The sequence below is a fragment of the Microtus oregoni genome, unplaced genomic scaffold (assembly GCF_018167655.1).
Source record: "Microtus oregoni isolate MIOR12 unplaced genomic scaffold, Mior012 000029F_ref0000214, whole genome shotgun sequence".
Taxonomy (NCBI): Eukaryota; Metazoa; Chordata; class Mammalia; order Rodentia; family Cricetidae; genus Microtus; species Microtus oregoni.
Window position 1 is genome coordinate 19,649,535 of NW_024543088.1, and position 14,792 is coordinate 19,664,326.

General features: G+C 53.4%; 1 protein-coding gene across 1 annotated transcript; it reads right to left on the reverse strand.

Moving 5' to 3' along the window:
- Nucleotides 1–1,020: 1,020 nt before the first annotated feature.
- Slc25a1 (solute carrier family 25 member 1) lies at nt 1,021–4,366 on the reverse strand. Its single transcript, XM_041678090.1, has 9 exons — nt 4,108–4,366; nt 3,677–3,784; nt 3,498–3,597; nt 3,286–3,424; nt 2,554–2,638; nt 2,329–2,433; nt 2,057–2,172; nt 1,899–1,972; nt 1,021–1,730 (listed from the first exon to the last, which is right to left on the reverse strand). Exons 1-9 carry the CDS (start codon nt 4,199–4,201, stop codon nt 1,616–1,618), a joined length of 936 nt encoding a protein of 311 aa, XP_041534024.1. The 5' UTR covers nt 4,202–4,366; the 3' UTR covers nt 1,021–1,615.
- Nucleotides 4,367–14,792: the final 10,426 nt, after the last annotated feature.

A 14,792-nucleotide genomic window follows, 5' to 3' on the forward strand; every position in this document is an offset into this window, starting at 1 on the left:
AGGACCACTGAGATCAGTCTATCAAGGCTTGCACACCATACCTACCTACATGTGGTCCTCATCTGCTCTGCACTATTTTCCCTTCCACACGTCCTGCCTAGGCTTCATGGCTGCTTCTGCAGAATCTGCCAGCCTTCTCCAAAGGCCCAGGCCTACAGGGAAGCTCCTTCTGTCAAAATGGTTTTTTTCCAGGGCCGGACAAAGGCTTGTATGTAACCTCTAGCTTCCCAGGAAGCTGCCTCTGTCCTAGCATAGCTGGGAGTACCCGTTGGCAGTGTTCTATTCATTGAGTTTCTCCTCTTGGTCCATGGTTCTGGCAGAAGTGGGCAGGGCCACAGTGACCTTAGGCTCAGCTATATAGCCTCTAGCCTCGACCTGGCTTTCATCTGTGCCTGGGCTGTGAGGTATGAGGCCTCCAGATAGGGAATACCTGCTTGATGTTCAGGGGCAGGGATTGAGGCACCAAGATGTTGTGCCCTCCCCTTACCCCCATTTCTGCTTAAACAGCTAGCTACCTCTTACCCTGCGAGAAGCCCTATCACCCCTGCTTATAATCTTAAGGGACACAGGGTCAGTGTCTCCATGCCTCAATCCCAAGCACTTCTTAATATCCTCTCCCTGAAAAATCAGTTCAGATTCAGAGGCTGGGTTGGCCATGCCACAGGTTAACAGGCTTGGACGTCCTAGAACCAACTCACTCAGTGAGGGGCAGAGGAACCCCTGGAGTATTATTTCATGCCAGCCCTTTGGCCTATCCACGTCTGTCTGCCAGTCCACTGAGAACCTTGTGGCTATACCCTTCAACGGACAGCAGGACCTACCTCACTTGCCTTATTAAAGTCAGGAAGTAGCACAAATTCGTTTTGGTTCCATGCTGGGCCTCTTAAAGGCTCTGTCACTAGGGGTTGCTGAGCTTTCCTATTGCTCTGCCTGCTGCAGTGTCTTCAGGTGAAGGGTATGCTGGCCTGAGGAGGCTCAGTCACCAATATCCCCCCAGCTACAAAGGGATGGACAGGAGAGTGCGACAGGATCCGGTTTATTCTCCTTGGCAGGGTGGTCCTGAGAGTGGCAGGTGCCACCCTGTCCCGGGCAGAGGGAGGGCCCGAGGGCCATTTAAGGCCAATGGCGGGAGAAGCGGGGGGACTTGTAGCCCCTGGAATGCGGTGAAGCCAGGCCGAGGCCCGGAGGCAGCTGTGGTAGGCCAGGGCAGGGCGCCCCTACCATCGGGGGTGGAAGGCACCGGACTGTGACCTGACCATGACTCCAAGGCCGTGGAACAGGGCACACAGGCGCCCCAGGAAGTGGGGCACAGGGTCACATGACATAGAACATGAAACAGGCACATGGCTCACAAGCAAGCACATGGATAAGTGAGCACATATTCACAGGCTAAAGAGACACCCAGCCATGGCCAGGCTGGACACAGATACAATAGTAGTGTCACATACAGACCGCATGGGAGACACAGAACTATGGAACACATGGTAGTCACCATGAACAGACCAGGCCACAGAACGTAAGGGACAAGGGAAGGGGCCTTTTGGCACTACTGCACTGGAATCATAAGAGTGGGTGGCGGGGTCTGGTCTGGGACACCCCGCCACACCCTCTAGGCTTAGTCTGTCTTCCAAACTTTATTGAGCAGCTTTACCACCTCATCGTAGATGATGAACACGATGGCCACATCTAGGCAGACTCGGCCCAGGCGGGGAACAGTGCCCTTGTAGAACCTGGGTGGAGCAGAGAGGGTTGGAGGTGAGAACGAGGGAGGAACAAGCTGGGGGGAGAGCAGGCAAAGTGTTCTAGAAAGGGCACTCTCCAGATACTGGAGGGACAGAAGAACGACAGCCCATACAGGGCCTGGAATGGGGTCAACAGCACTGCTCTATCCTACTCACGCCTTGGGTCCCTCATTCTTCAGGATCTGCAAGCCACAGTCCAGTGTGTTCCGGTATTTGTGTGCCTCCAGGCCCTGCAGGACACCAGAGAGCCAGAGTGCTTAGCCGCTAACCCGCCTGGGGTTCTTGTCCCCACTTTCTCAGCCCCCCATACCTACCTGCATCCTGGTCTTGATCACATCCAGAGGCGTGTTCCCAAAGACACTGGCTGCACCAGCAATGGCTCCAAAGACCCCCGTGATCAGTGGATTCATAGGCTTGTTGGGATTGTCCCCTGAATTGGAGCACAGTTGCAGTCAGAACACCAGGGTAGGTCAGGGGGGATCTTAGAGTCAACAAAGAACCTAGGGTAGGGCCCAGGAAAGCACCCCTCCCCTTCCTGTCTGAAAGCCTTCAGTGTTCGGAACGGGTCTCTAGGCCACAGGTATACCTCGGTACCAGTTGCGAAGTGAGGTCATAACGAAGAATCGGATGGCTTGGTTTGAGCCCTGCTTCAGTACAGTTGCTGTGAGGCCTTGGTACGTCCCCTTTAGTCCTGGGGGCAAGCAGACATGGGGTCAGGCTGGAGCCTTCCAGGTCCCACCTGTAGGCAAGGGGGACCCACTCAAGTAGAGGCTCTTCCACTTGGCTGAGGTCTTAATTCTCTGGGGCTTACCTTGTTCCCGAACAATCTCCCTAACCCCGTGGAAAAATCCTCGGTACTTGGGGTTGGGGGAAGTCTGGTCGTGAATGAACTTCACCTGAAAGGGAGGAAGCAAAGGCGCTGACTTCTGGCCACATCTGAACTTTAGCTAGCAGACCCAAGGCCCACCGAGGTCACACCAAGCCTGGAGATCCCCAGTTCTTCTGCATGAAATGCCCTGGCTCTCCTCCCATGCTGTTTTGGAGCCACTACACACAGGCCTCAAGACCTCAGAGGGGTCCCCAGCATCCTGGTTGCTATTTTCTACACTTGGGACAGTGAGTTATGTTAGTTTTTTTTTAACTATAAAAGTCGCTCTAAAGACTGCTCAGCCGGGACTGGTGGCACACGTCTTTAATCCAAGAACTCAAGAGGCAGAGGCCAGGCAATCTCTGAGTTCAAGGCCAACCTGATCTACAAAATGAGTTCCAGGACAGCCAAGGCTGTTGTTACACAGAGAAACCCTGTCTCAAAAAAACCAACGAAACTAGACTTTGTTCATGTTTTTGTTACAGGTGGGCAGCCTCCACAGGTGGGTGGCCCCTTCCTGCCACCCCTAAGATGCACTCACCATGAACCTGGTGTGTATGTGTGGGGATCATTCCCACCTTCACCATTTCCATGGGGCACACGGGCCTTAAAGCCTGGGATAACCCCATAAGCCTCAAAGTACCCTGACCACCCCTGAAAGCCTCAATCTCTCACCTTGATGGTCTCCATGGGGCACACGACCACCACTGCCTCCGCCACGCCGGCGCCCAGACCACACAACAGCCCTCTCTTGCTGTCGAGCCGACCCTGAGCATCCCGCATTTGATTGCTGAGGAACTCGAACGTCCCGAACCTAAAAAAGAAGGCGTGTGAGAGGATCGCTGAGGCCACTCCCTCCGGGTCGCTCAGACAGAGCCGAGTCTCACCTGACAGCCGCCTTGGGGATGGAGCCGTAGAGCAGGGAGCTGAGGCCGCGGTACAGGCCCAGGACGCCATGGCTGCGGACAGTTTGCCGCACGCAGTCCCCTACGGGAGGCGCGGTCAGGACCCTGGCTCCTCCGCCCCACGGTGCCCCCTACGCCACCCCGCGGCCGCCCCTCCTCACCGATGCCCCGGTACCGCGGTGGGTGCGCGCGTTCATCTAGCTGCAACTGCGTCTTCACGTACTCGGTCGGGAAGGTGATGCAGATTTCTATGCCTCCCGCCAGGCCGCCTGCAGGGATCGAACGCCCGGGACTAGGGACACCCTGGCCCGGTGGACCCGGCCGCCGCCTCCGCCGTCACCGCGCGGCCCCTCCCCCTCCCGGACTTTGCCGCGTCGCGGCCCGCTACGGGACAGTGCCCACGCCCCCACATGGTGGTCTCCACCTGGCATGGCCAAAAGACTCCCGGGGAGAGCAGGCGCGTGGGCTAGGGGCCCGGGTCGCGCCCCCGCCCCTCCGCCCCTCCGGAAGTTGGGCGGGGCCTGGGTGTCCCCGGCCCACCCGGAAGCGCGGACAGACAGGCGGTTCCGAGTTGGGGTTCGGAGTGGCCCACCTGCCAGGATTGCCTTCCCGGGGTGCGTCAGCTTGGCCTTCCCGGACCCGGGCGCGGCGGCCGTCAGAGCGCGGGGCGCGCGGGGCGCAGCCATGGCGAGCAGGAGGAGGTGCGCCCGGCGTCGACCTCGGGTCCGAGCCTCCGCTGCGGGGCTCTCTGGAGGCGGAGGGGCCGGAGGCTACTGAGACGCCGACCGGTTCTGGTTCTGGAGGCGGGGCGGTCACGTCAGCTTCCGAGCTCCGCCCCGCGTGGTCTGAGCTGAGCCCCGCCCACGTCCCGCCCCGTGCCAGCCGGGAAACTGAGGCTGGGGCGGGGTGCGCTGAGGCACGCGTCGGGGCGGAGAGCGAAGAGCAGCCAATGGCCGAAGCTGGGTCGCGAACGAACGGAGCACCCGGGGGCTGGGGGCGTGGCCTCCGTACAGCGGCGTCGTGCCAAGGCGGGTAGGGTAGCAGTGGGTCAAGGTGCAGTTTCTCTAACTCTTAGAGTGGATACACGTGCGCCTGGAGCGCGCCTTGTGGTTATGGTGGGCCTCGAGTGACAGGATTCCCCGAGATCTCGGAGGCGGTAGGGACACATCTTCCCCTGTCGCTTGAGGCCAGCCTTCTGGACACATTGTAGTCACAGAGCTTGGCCTTCGTGTACCCTGCGGGGCAGGGCGATCACTCCACCACTCCCGGAAACAGAATTCTCCTAGGCAGGGTCCCCGGTCAAATGCAGGTTCTCATTCCTCTCAGGTTCTAGCAAGTCTTTAATGGCTGATGGGCCTATTAAGTTGGCCTTTGTCCCTCCTACCCACACAATCACCAGGCAGAGCTGCTTTGCTCTGATAAACATATTTTAATATTCATGGTCGGCAGGAGGCTCAAAGTCTTGTGAGGTCTTTGTTGCCATACAAATCCTCAAAGCCGCCTGGAGGGGGCAGCCCTAGACAGCTTGGGGTGAAACTCCCAGGAATCTTTGCATGCGGTCTCATGGCAGCAGTCACTTTTGGTGGCCAGTGGTTTCCCCAGGCTCTAGATTGGCTCAGAAGCTAATCACTGGGCTTCAACAAAACACCTGCCCAGATATTGTACCTCCCAGTTGGGGTCCTTTGCCAGTTGGGGTCCTTTGTGGTTCTGGAGTGCCATGCTTCCCGGAAAGGTTAATAACTGGGTCGAGGGTGTCGTGTGAGCACAGTACCCAGTGCACAAGCAAATTCGAGGAGGCTCCATGCAGGCAGGAACAGTAGAGTATCCATAGCAGATACAATAGGGCTGGTGGGCCGCAGACTGGACACTTAGCTCAGGTGGACAATAGCTGGTGAGGGCCAGTGTGCCAGCTGCCTTAGTACTACAGTATACTCCTCCCCACCTGTGTTAGCGCTACAGTATACCCTCCCACCTGTGTTAGCGCCACAGTATACCCTCCCCACCTGTGTTAGCGCTACAGTATACCCTCCCACCTGTGTTAGCGCCACAGTATACCCTCCCCACCTGTGTTAGCGCTACAGTATACTCCTCCCCACCTGTGTTAGCGCTACAGTATACTCCTCCCCACCTGTGTTAGCGCTACAGTATACCCTCCCCACCTGTGTTGGCGCTACTGTATACCCTCCCCACCTGTGTTGGCGCTACAGTATACTCCTCCCCACCTGTGTTAGCGCTACAGTATACCCTCCCACCTGTGTTAGCGCCACAGTATACCCTCCCCACCTGTGTTAGCGCTACAGCATACCCTCCCCACCTGTGTTGGCGCTACAGTATACTTCTCCCCACCTGTGTTAGCGCTACAGTATACTTGGGATCCAGCAGCCTCTGCAGTCTTTTCCATGCAATCCCAGATGGGCTCTCAGTGCAAAACCCTTCCCAGCACACACCAGTAAGAGATCCCCCAGATTCTGGTGGGTCACAGCACCCAGTCCACAGCTGGGCACAGAGTTAAGGAGAATGCTGGCTGTGCCCGTGTTTCTGGACACACTGAGTGCCTTACCTGGTCACCACTGGGTCCTTCCCACCTCCACCCACCCATCTGAAGCCCAACCAGGGCAGGGCAGCATGAATTTTCTTTGTCTTTCTCTACTGTAGGGTGGCGCCTGCAGAACACGTGCATGCATAGAGCAAGAATGCAGCTCTCGTGCTCTCCGAGTACTCCTCTGGCTTGCTCGGTCTCTCGCAGGCAGTGAGCGTGTCTGTCTGCAAGAGGTGAGAGCACATGGTCTGGAGCTCTAGGTAACCATGGAGGAAGGGGCTTCAAGACAGGAACTCCAGAATTAAAACTGAGGACATGTGTATTGGCATCTCTGAGGTCTGGCTGGGCCCCGAGTTCTCATGCTTTTCCCATGGGTCTCACTGCCATGAGAGATTCAGACCACCCTTGTCCTTCGTTAAATTGGTCTCTGTATAAGGCTACCCATAGGTTAACAGCCTTCAGGGAAAAGAGAAGCAGATGTCCAATGGAGGGCTGCTCTTACAGGGAGCTGCTGTCTGTGATCCTGGGTAATTAAGGGCTCTCGTAAACTTAAACAGTCTTTGTCTCCTGGCAGCTTATGCTGTGTGGCCAGGGCATGTTGTCTGGATGGGATATTTTGCTGTAACAGGGTGATGGCCCTTCACTGGTCTCTGTGGGGGCCCTTGCTAAGGGCACGGAGCTTCGGGAGGTGCTCTAGGCAGCTGCTAGCATGAATGCCTTTGCAGGCTGGGGCTGGCAGCCCTATTTCCATAGACCTGTTTATTTTCTAGTCCACACCAACCAGGCCAGCTTCCGTGCCTTGGAGTCATAGTACAAAGCCTCGGGGTGTGGCCTTGCAGCACACAGGGCTTCAAGCGGTCTTGGTGTTTAGCAGTAGGTTGAAAGTACTCCTGAGAGATGGTCTTCCCAAGTATTAGAAACAACAAGTTTGAGTCAGGTGACACGGGTGCCTGGAGTAGGACTCTGATTCACTGTCATCTCGTCACTTCAGTGAGGTAATAAAACTATCCCCTCTAAACTGTTGAAAGGAATCATTCGTTCATTTGTGTGGTAACATTCATGCCAAGTGCTTGGCAGAAGGGCATCACCCCATTGGGGTCACTAACCAGTGCACCCCAGGCTCAACTGGCTGTTTTGCAGGACTATAACCTGGCTGCATAGAGCCCAGTGGGCTGTACCGAAGGTTTCACTGGATAGCTGTATCCCAGCTGGTACCCACTGCCATTGATAAAGCCACTGCCAGCCAGCCTGCATGTCTCACACTCTGGTGGTACGTGTTGGTGCAGTTCCTAAGGGGGCTGAGTAGAACTGATACAGGTGGTTCATACCCAGGCCTACCCCAGCCTCTCAGTGATACAGAGCAGGACAGTACTGGGCAGAAAGCTTCTCAAGCCTGAAGGGAAAAGGTCACTCCTAAAGGCAAACCAGGGCTAGAGAGCAAACAGGCCTGGTCTTAAAGGGACCCACTACCAGAACTGGCCCAGGCTAGAGTCTCCATCAGGGATTGGCTGTGCCAACTGAGCCAAAGCTAATACTTATTTGCCCAGTCATTGTCTTATCATTTAGATGAAGTAGGATACAACTAAGCCCACAGAATTATGCCCCCAGGCCAGTTGTGCTCCAGGCAAGCAGACCATATCATGTACAAGTCCTGAGGCACTCTGCTCACTTCCTTTAAAGAGTCATGGCAGCAGCTCCTTGGCCAGTCTGGGACTGTATGACTGCAGCATTCTGCATGGATTGTGTCCCACAGCAGAGGCAACACGACCCGGAACCTGCATGCTGTTCTGCAGCAGAGCAGCACTACCTCCACCCAGTCTGTGCTTACTGCAGAGCAAGTGTGGATACATGACCAACCTGTTCCTAAAGAGGGCTCTGTTAGGGACCAAATGTGGTCTTCTATGGTCCTGCTGTACCACTCAAAAGTAGCATGTGAAGGTGGGACACTCAGAAGACAGTGGCTCCAACTTAAGGCCAGACACCTAGATATACAAGGAGAGTGCCAGGTTGCTGTGGGCAAGGAAAGGTACTGGTCCAGGTCATAACCCAATATGGAGCAGTCATCAGTGTGGCTGGTGCTCAAGAAACAGGGAGCTGCTTTTTCTCCACTGTCCTCAAGCCCTTCCAACTGAGAGCCAGGCATGGTAGTGCCTAGGTTCTGTTTCCATACGTGGAAATGTGGTGTGGCATGTTGTTATGTGTGTGTGTGTGTGTGTGTGTATTTAGACATGCCTCCGTGAGCCCTGTGCATGCCAGGTACCACTCTACCACTAGCTCCACTCCCATGCTCGCAAGCAATCTCATTTACAGAACTCCCACCGGGAGAAAAGCCTGCCCCTGTGGCTACTGTTTCAAGGCACCTTGCTGGTTTGCCTCAGTGTTGGCTCTTCCTTTGGGACAGGTGTTAACTACTCTCCCTTTTGGAGAAAAGGAGATAGGAACGTCACTTGATGCTGGTCACACAACTCAGTCTGCTTACCCATCACTGTGACCTGTGCTTTTTAGGAGCAACCTTACTGCCTCTTGTTTAGACTATCTCCTTTAGACTATAATCCTCACAGCAGCTCAGCTGGCGGCACCCCAGGCCTCACGGCTGCCACTGGCAACCGTCTTTCATCTCATTACTCCCATCTGGGGACACTTTTCACTGTGCTTCCCTGATGGGCACTGTAGCATGAGCACCGTCTTTCTTCCAGGCGCCACTCCTGGCCTCCGTCTCCTACACACAGCAACACATCCCAAGTTGTGACAGGAGGGCCAAAAATACTTTTTGGTTAAACATGCCACTTCCTGCTGGTGGTTTTGCCTTGGCTCTGGCTGGAGGAGGCCAGTCCCCGGTAGCACTGCTGCCACTGCTCACTTGTCATGGCGTAGGGGCAGGTATTACAGGGTAAGACCAGGTGACTGTGACCCACTAGCTGGTCATCTGAGCATCTCCATGCCCCCCCAATGGGCTGCACTGAGCCACCTCCAGCTTTAGCCCTCAGGAAGGACCATATACTCACTCACTAAGGGCTGGATGAAATGGGATGACCTGAAACACCTTGGTATGAAGTGTGATTTGATCCTGACATTGAGAACTGTGGGTTTTCTGGAGTGTTAGCGACAGGCCAAGCGCTCTGAGAGTTAGACGCCTGTGCTACGTGCGTGACAGTCGCTGCCTGTGTACCCTGCGATGGTACCTAGAAATGCCCAAGGACAACAATGAGGACTCAGAGCCTCAGCCATGCTTGCCAGCTGCTGTGACTCCTTAACAGTTGGCACATGGAGCTCTTGAGAGTGAGCAGGCACGATACCACCATGATAGCTGGTTTATGCAACTTTACTTTGCCCCACTGGGGACAGGCTCAAGCTGGACAGAGCTAGCAATGCCTTCAGGGTCTTGGCAGTCCCTTCAGGCTGCCCGACCGGACTAGCAGACTCTTGGATTCAGGTCTGAGCCACCGCTCATGGCAGAAACGTGGTTTCAGCTTGGTGTTAGCTTAGGTTTTTAATTTCTCTCAACAGGAAGTGAAGTAGGTGACAGGACGTGAATTCTGTCACACTTGTTAGATTGAGTTATAGCCACCTACACGCTGGAGAAGATGCCCTTTGTGGGGGCTTGAGAGACGATTTGGTGGTTAAGAGCATGTGTTCTTGCAGAAGACTAAGGATCAATTCCCAGCACACACATGACTCACAACCATCCATAATTTCAGTCCAGGGAATCCAACTCCCTGTTCTGACTTCCTAGGGCACCAGGAAAAAAGTATGTGGCACATAGACATACTTGTAAGCAAAATACTCATATATATAATATATATTAACATATATATTAAAAGGAATTGCCTTTTATTCGATTCTTTCTCTACCCTCATCCTTTCTTTTGTTCTCCTGGACATTGAACCTAAGGTCTAATACATGATAAGCAAGTAAGCCACATTCATAACCTCCTCTGTTACTTTTTGCTTGTTTTCTTGAGCTATGTAGCCCAAGCTGGCCTCAGACTTAGTATGGATCCTCCTAACTCTACCTCTCAAGTGCTGGGACTGTAGGTGTGCCCAGCTGGTTCAGACTTTTTAAACGTTGAGACTACATTTCATGAAATTGTCTGGGCTGGTGTTGAACTTACTCTACGGCTGAAGCTGGTTTTGAATTTTCTGCGCTTTCTTTCTTAGCCTTTAGAGTAACGAGGATTACAGGGCTGTATCACCAGGTCTGGCATAAAAACCGTTCAATCTGAAGAAATTTAGTGGGGTTTCATATTCCTCTCAGTTTTCACCCTGTTTCTAGAAGTGGCCACCCCCTTAGTGTCAGTGCCCCCATCACCTCCATCCCTAGCAAGAAGCTCCTGCTGAAGCTCAGAACCAGGGCAGATGATATCCGCATCTGACTCCAGCGTGCTGGAATTATATGCAGTGTGGTAACCTCATATGCCCCTGTAGCAGCGGCCTCCTGCCTGCAGTCGGCTGGGAGCTCTGCTGAAATGCTTTGACATGGGACACTGTCCTGAGCTGGCTCTCAGTGACTGCATGGCGATGTGTTTTCCTCATGTGCTCAGGCGGCAAGCACCCTCCTGATCACTCAGAACACCTGGAAGGCAAGGCAAGCCTTCAATTCTCCAGGGTATCTCCGCCTGAGTGCTCCCAGGTGACCCTGGCTGTCACCTTCCACACCCGTGCCACACTGGTGGGGCCCTAGGGAGATAGGCTCCTCGTTGCCCCCAGGCTGTGACTGAAGCTGACGTCAGACTTTTCCCAGTAACCCTTGTTCTGCTGCTGTTTCCCGATCTCTTTCTCAGACAAGGCCTTTGGCCTCCTGTACTCTGAGAACTTTGCCTTCCTTACCACACAAGTCATTTGGCACCATGCCCGAATGCTGCCATACAGGAACTCCTGTGTCAGGTGCCCACAGTCTATGTACCAGCACCTCTGCTCCTGCTGTTTGATACCTACTCTCTGCTGACTGCCTGTACTGACTGCCTGGCCCCTGACCAATTCAGGTCTTCTCAGCCCTGTTCAGGGCCACTTCTGTGCCTGACCTACTCTGGGGACTGGAGGGGGTGGGGGGAAGAGACAGGGATGGCCTCGGTCCAGAGTGCTGATGTGTCTCTGGGAACCATGAGCACCTTCATGATCCCGCTGTCCTCCATCAAACCTCTGACTCCGCAGGGTAAGCACATAGTTCCTGTCTCCCGAGGAAGTGAAAACCCCCAGAAGAGCCCTCCCACTGCTCTGGGACTGTGGAAGTCTCCCTTACTGGCACAATGGATCACTAATTTCTGGTCTCGCTCCATACCAGGCTCCCAGAAACCCCAATCCTGTAGGCTTAAGGAAATGCTGCTCTTTCCCCAGAAGCAAACAAAACACAATGACTCCTTTTTACCGTAGCCTCCTGTTACCCAGAGACTGCCACTGCTCCCTCACTCATTCCAGGACACCTGTCAGGAGAGCTGCCAGTGTGCTCACTCCAATCAGACACCACTTCCAGACAGTGATGCAGTATTCAGGACACTACAGTCTGCAGCCTTCTCTGGCCACTTCCCAGTGCTACTTCTCCCTGCTCCTGGGCACTGAGGTGCCGACCCTTCAATTCCCATTCCCTCCTTGAGCAATGGTTGTCAGCGCTAGTTGGTCTGTTTTGCTGTCTTGTCTTCTTTCAGAAGCCTGAGTCTTCCAGCCTTCCGTGTAGTGTACGTGGCGACACAGCAGAGGGCAGACTTGTGCCCCAGGATTCCTGCCGGAGACTGTTCCCACCACATCCGCTGTTTCAACACACCCAGGGGTTCCTGTTGGCTTCCTTCTCACACTGAGAGTCAGAGTCAGGTAGCCCTGACAGCTCCTCCACCAGGATGCACCTTGCCACTCTCCTCAGCCACGTTCTAGGAGCTGTGTTCCTGCACCAGCGGCACGTGACCCTCATCTGGAGCACAGCAGGGGACTCTTCTGCAGGAAATTCCACCCCACTGCAGAAGCTGGTCCCAGTGAGGGGCCCAAGCCTGAAGGTCAGTTAGTGCCTCCTACATCCACCTCTTCCCACCTCTCCTTCCCCATCCAGCAAGCAGGGAGCTTATTCCAGCCACCAAAGAGTTGGTGAAATCAACAGGGACACCAGAGATGCTGAGGACACAGAATATAATCAGTGACCTTAGAAGAGCCACGCAGTAATCACTGCAGTTAACCACCATATCTGTCGCTGAAGACCTCTGCCAGCCATAGCCAAACCCCAGGCCCTGTGACATCTGCGTGCGCTGATGTTCCTGGAGCACTCGACTAATCTTGACAAGGTTTCTACTAGAAGAAGCACAAGAGAAGAAAGGCATTCGAGTCCCGATGCTGTTGGCACCCCCATATACTAGCATGTCAGGTGTCTGATGGAGCTCATGGTTCCTGCAGTGAGGCCTACCCACCCTGTGTCTGCCAGTCAAGTTGCTGTGGCTAGGTCACTGCAATCTCTGTAAACTCACGTGTCCTGTCCAGGTTTCCACTGTGTCCCACCAGGACCCAAGGCAGCTACTGGCCACCTTCTAGGAGCAGACATTCTTGTTTGGTTACCTATTCTGTCCGAAGTCACCTGACCATTTCAATTCATTGCAAAGCACTGGACACCAAGTGTTTCTTGAATGAAAGAATTGACGGAGACAGGAGCCACTTTATGTGGTGAGAGTGTCTCAGACACTGTTAGTGTAGCAGCACTAAGAGAAAGGACAGATGCGTGGAGATGGTCTCGTGCATGGGCTTGGCTAGCTAGGGGTAGAACATGGATGCTGCTCTCTGTTCTTTGGAGGGGAGACAGTACAACAGGACATTATAGGCTGTGTGAAGGCAGGGAACAAATTAGTTCACTGGACAGGAACAGGGCTGGCTTGGCTGGGCAGCTGGCAAGGCTGCCCCCAAGTGGTAGTACAGGTTTTGGCAGTTGACGTGGCTTCCAGACGACACGGGTACTGTGTCAAAGCGAGGCCATAGTTTGGGTGTGAGCACAAAAGAAGGGCTTTTTAGAAGTTTCCGTGGGAGGGGTAGGAAGACGGGAAGGGAAAAGGCAAGAAAACAAAGAGCATTTGTTTCCAGTTGAGGGCAGAGGCCTGGTCCCAGCATCTCTAACAAGCTTTGCTCTGTCACCTGTCCTCAGACGCCTCTTAAAGAGAAGAGTAATAATGCCAAGCTGACAGATAAAAGAGATTTTTGTCCATGTGACCACACTAGGAAAGGATCCAGTGGCAGGGCACTGATGGGAGGTGTAGGCGAAAGAGCAGGCAAGAGGTATGCATCACTCCTCAGTTGATTGACATCGAGACAGATTCCATTTCCTGCTGGGTGTTGGGTGAAAGAGCAGGCAAGAGGTATGTATGCATCACTCCTCCTCAGTTGACTGACAACGAGACAGATTCTATTTCCTGCTGGGTGTTGGGCATTTGAACCCAGGACCTCATGCTTGTGAGGCGCAAGTTCTTGACCACTGAACCAGCTCCCGCAAGCCACTTTTTGATTGATGTTCCCCACTCCCACCCCGTGTTCTTTGTATAGATGTTCGTTCTCTCTTAGACACAAACCTGGCTCCCACTCTGCAGGCTGTCCCCAGGCAGTGTTGTTTCCTTCATTGTGCAGACACAAGGTCCAATCTGCCCATCATTGGCCGGAGACACTGGTGTCCTGTTTAGAAAGCCCTTGCCTGTGCCTAAATCTGATTCATGTATTTTCCTGCTTTTCCCATAAACAGTTTCAGATCCTCAGTCTAAAGTCCTTGGTCCATCTGGAGTTATTTTTTTACTAAGGGTAAGAGATAAACTAGGTTCATTCTTTAACATATTAATATCCAGTTTTCCTGACACCACTGTTAAAGAGGCTGACTTTCCTCCAACGTCTACTTTTGGAGTCGTTTTCAAAACCCAGGAGGCGGTAGCTGCGTGGGTTTGTATCTGGATCTTCTGTTCAGTGTCACAGATCAACATGAATGTTTTGTGTCACCATCATGCGGGTTGTGACTATGTCTCTGTACTGGAACTTGAAATCAGTGTGGCGATACCACCAGCCTTTTTTCCCCCTCATGATTGGCTATCCAAGGTCTTTTGAGCTTCCCCTGGATTTTCAGATATTTCTTATGTTTCACTGAGTGTAGTGCACACCTTTAACACCAGCACTCAGGGAACAGAGATCAGTTGATCTCTGTGAATTTGAGGCTAGCCTGGTCTACATAGCAAATTCCAGGCTAACCAGGGTTATATAAAGCTTATCTCAGAAACAAGCAAACAAAAATAACTAAATTTTTGTTTTGAGACAAGGTTTCTCTGTGGCTTTGGTGCCTGTCCTGGAACTAGCTCTTGTAGACCAGGCTGGTCTCTAACTCACAGAGATCCATCTGCCTCTGCCTCCCGAGTGCTGGGATTAAAGGCATGTGCCACCACTGCCCGGTCTAAGATTTTTTTTTCTATTTCTGTGAAGAATAACCTGGGATTTTGATGGTGATTTATTCAATCTGTCAATTGCTTTTGGTAAGGAAGTCATTTTTCACAATATTGACCCTCCTGATCAGTAAGCATGGGACACATTTCTATCTTCCAGTGCCTTCTTTAACTTTTCTCTTGAGTGTTTTAAAATTTTTGTTGTAGAGATCTTTGACTTTTCCAGTTAGATTTCTGGTAAGTTTTGCATATGTGTGTGCTTTTGTGTGCATGTATGTGTGCATGAGCCTGTATATGATGAATGGGATCTGATTCCTCCCTCACCAGGCTTGCTACTGGTGTGTAGGAAGGCTGCGGA

Bases quoted from the DNA above. Each gene is read 5' to 3' on its own strand.
- Slc25a1 (XM_041678090.1), bottom strand. From the start codon at position 4,201: ATGGCTGCGCCCCGCGCGCCCCGCGCTCTGACGGCCGCCGCGCCCGGG. The intron at 3,598-3,676 runs GTGAGGAGGGGC...CGCCTCCCGTAG, and splicing joins ACCGCGGTACCGGGGCATCG to GGGACTGCGTGCGGCAAACT. The intron at 2,173-2,328 runs GTATACCTGTGG...GCTCCAATTCAG, and splicing joins ACTTCGCAACTGGTACCGAG to GGGACAATCCCAACAAGCCT.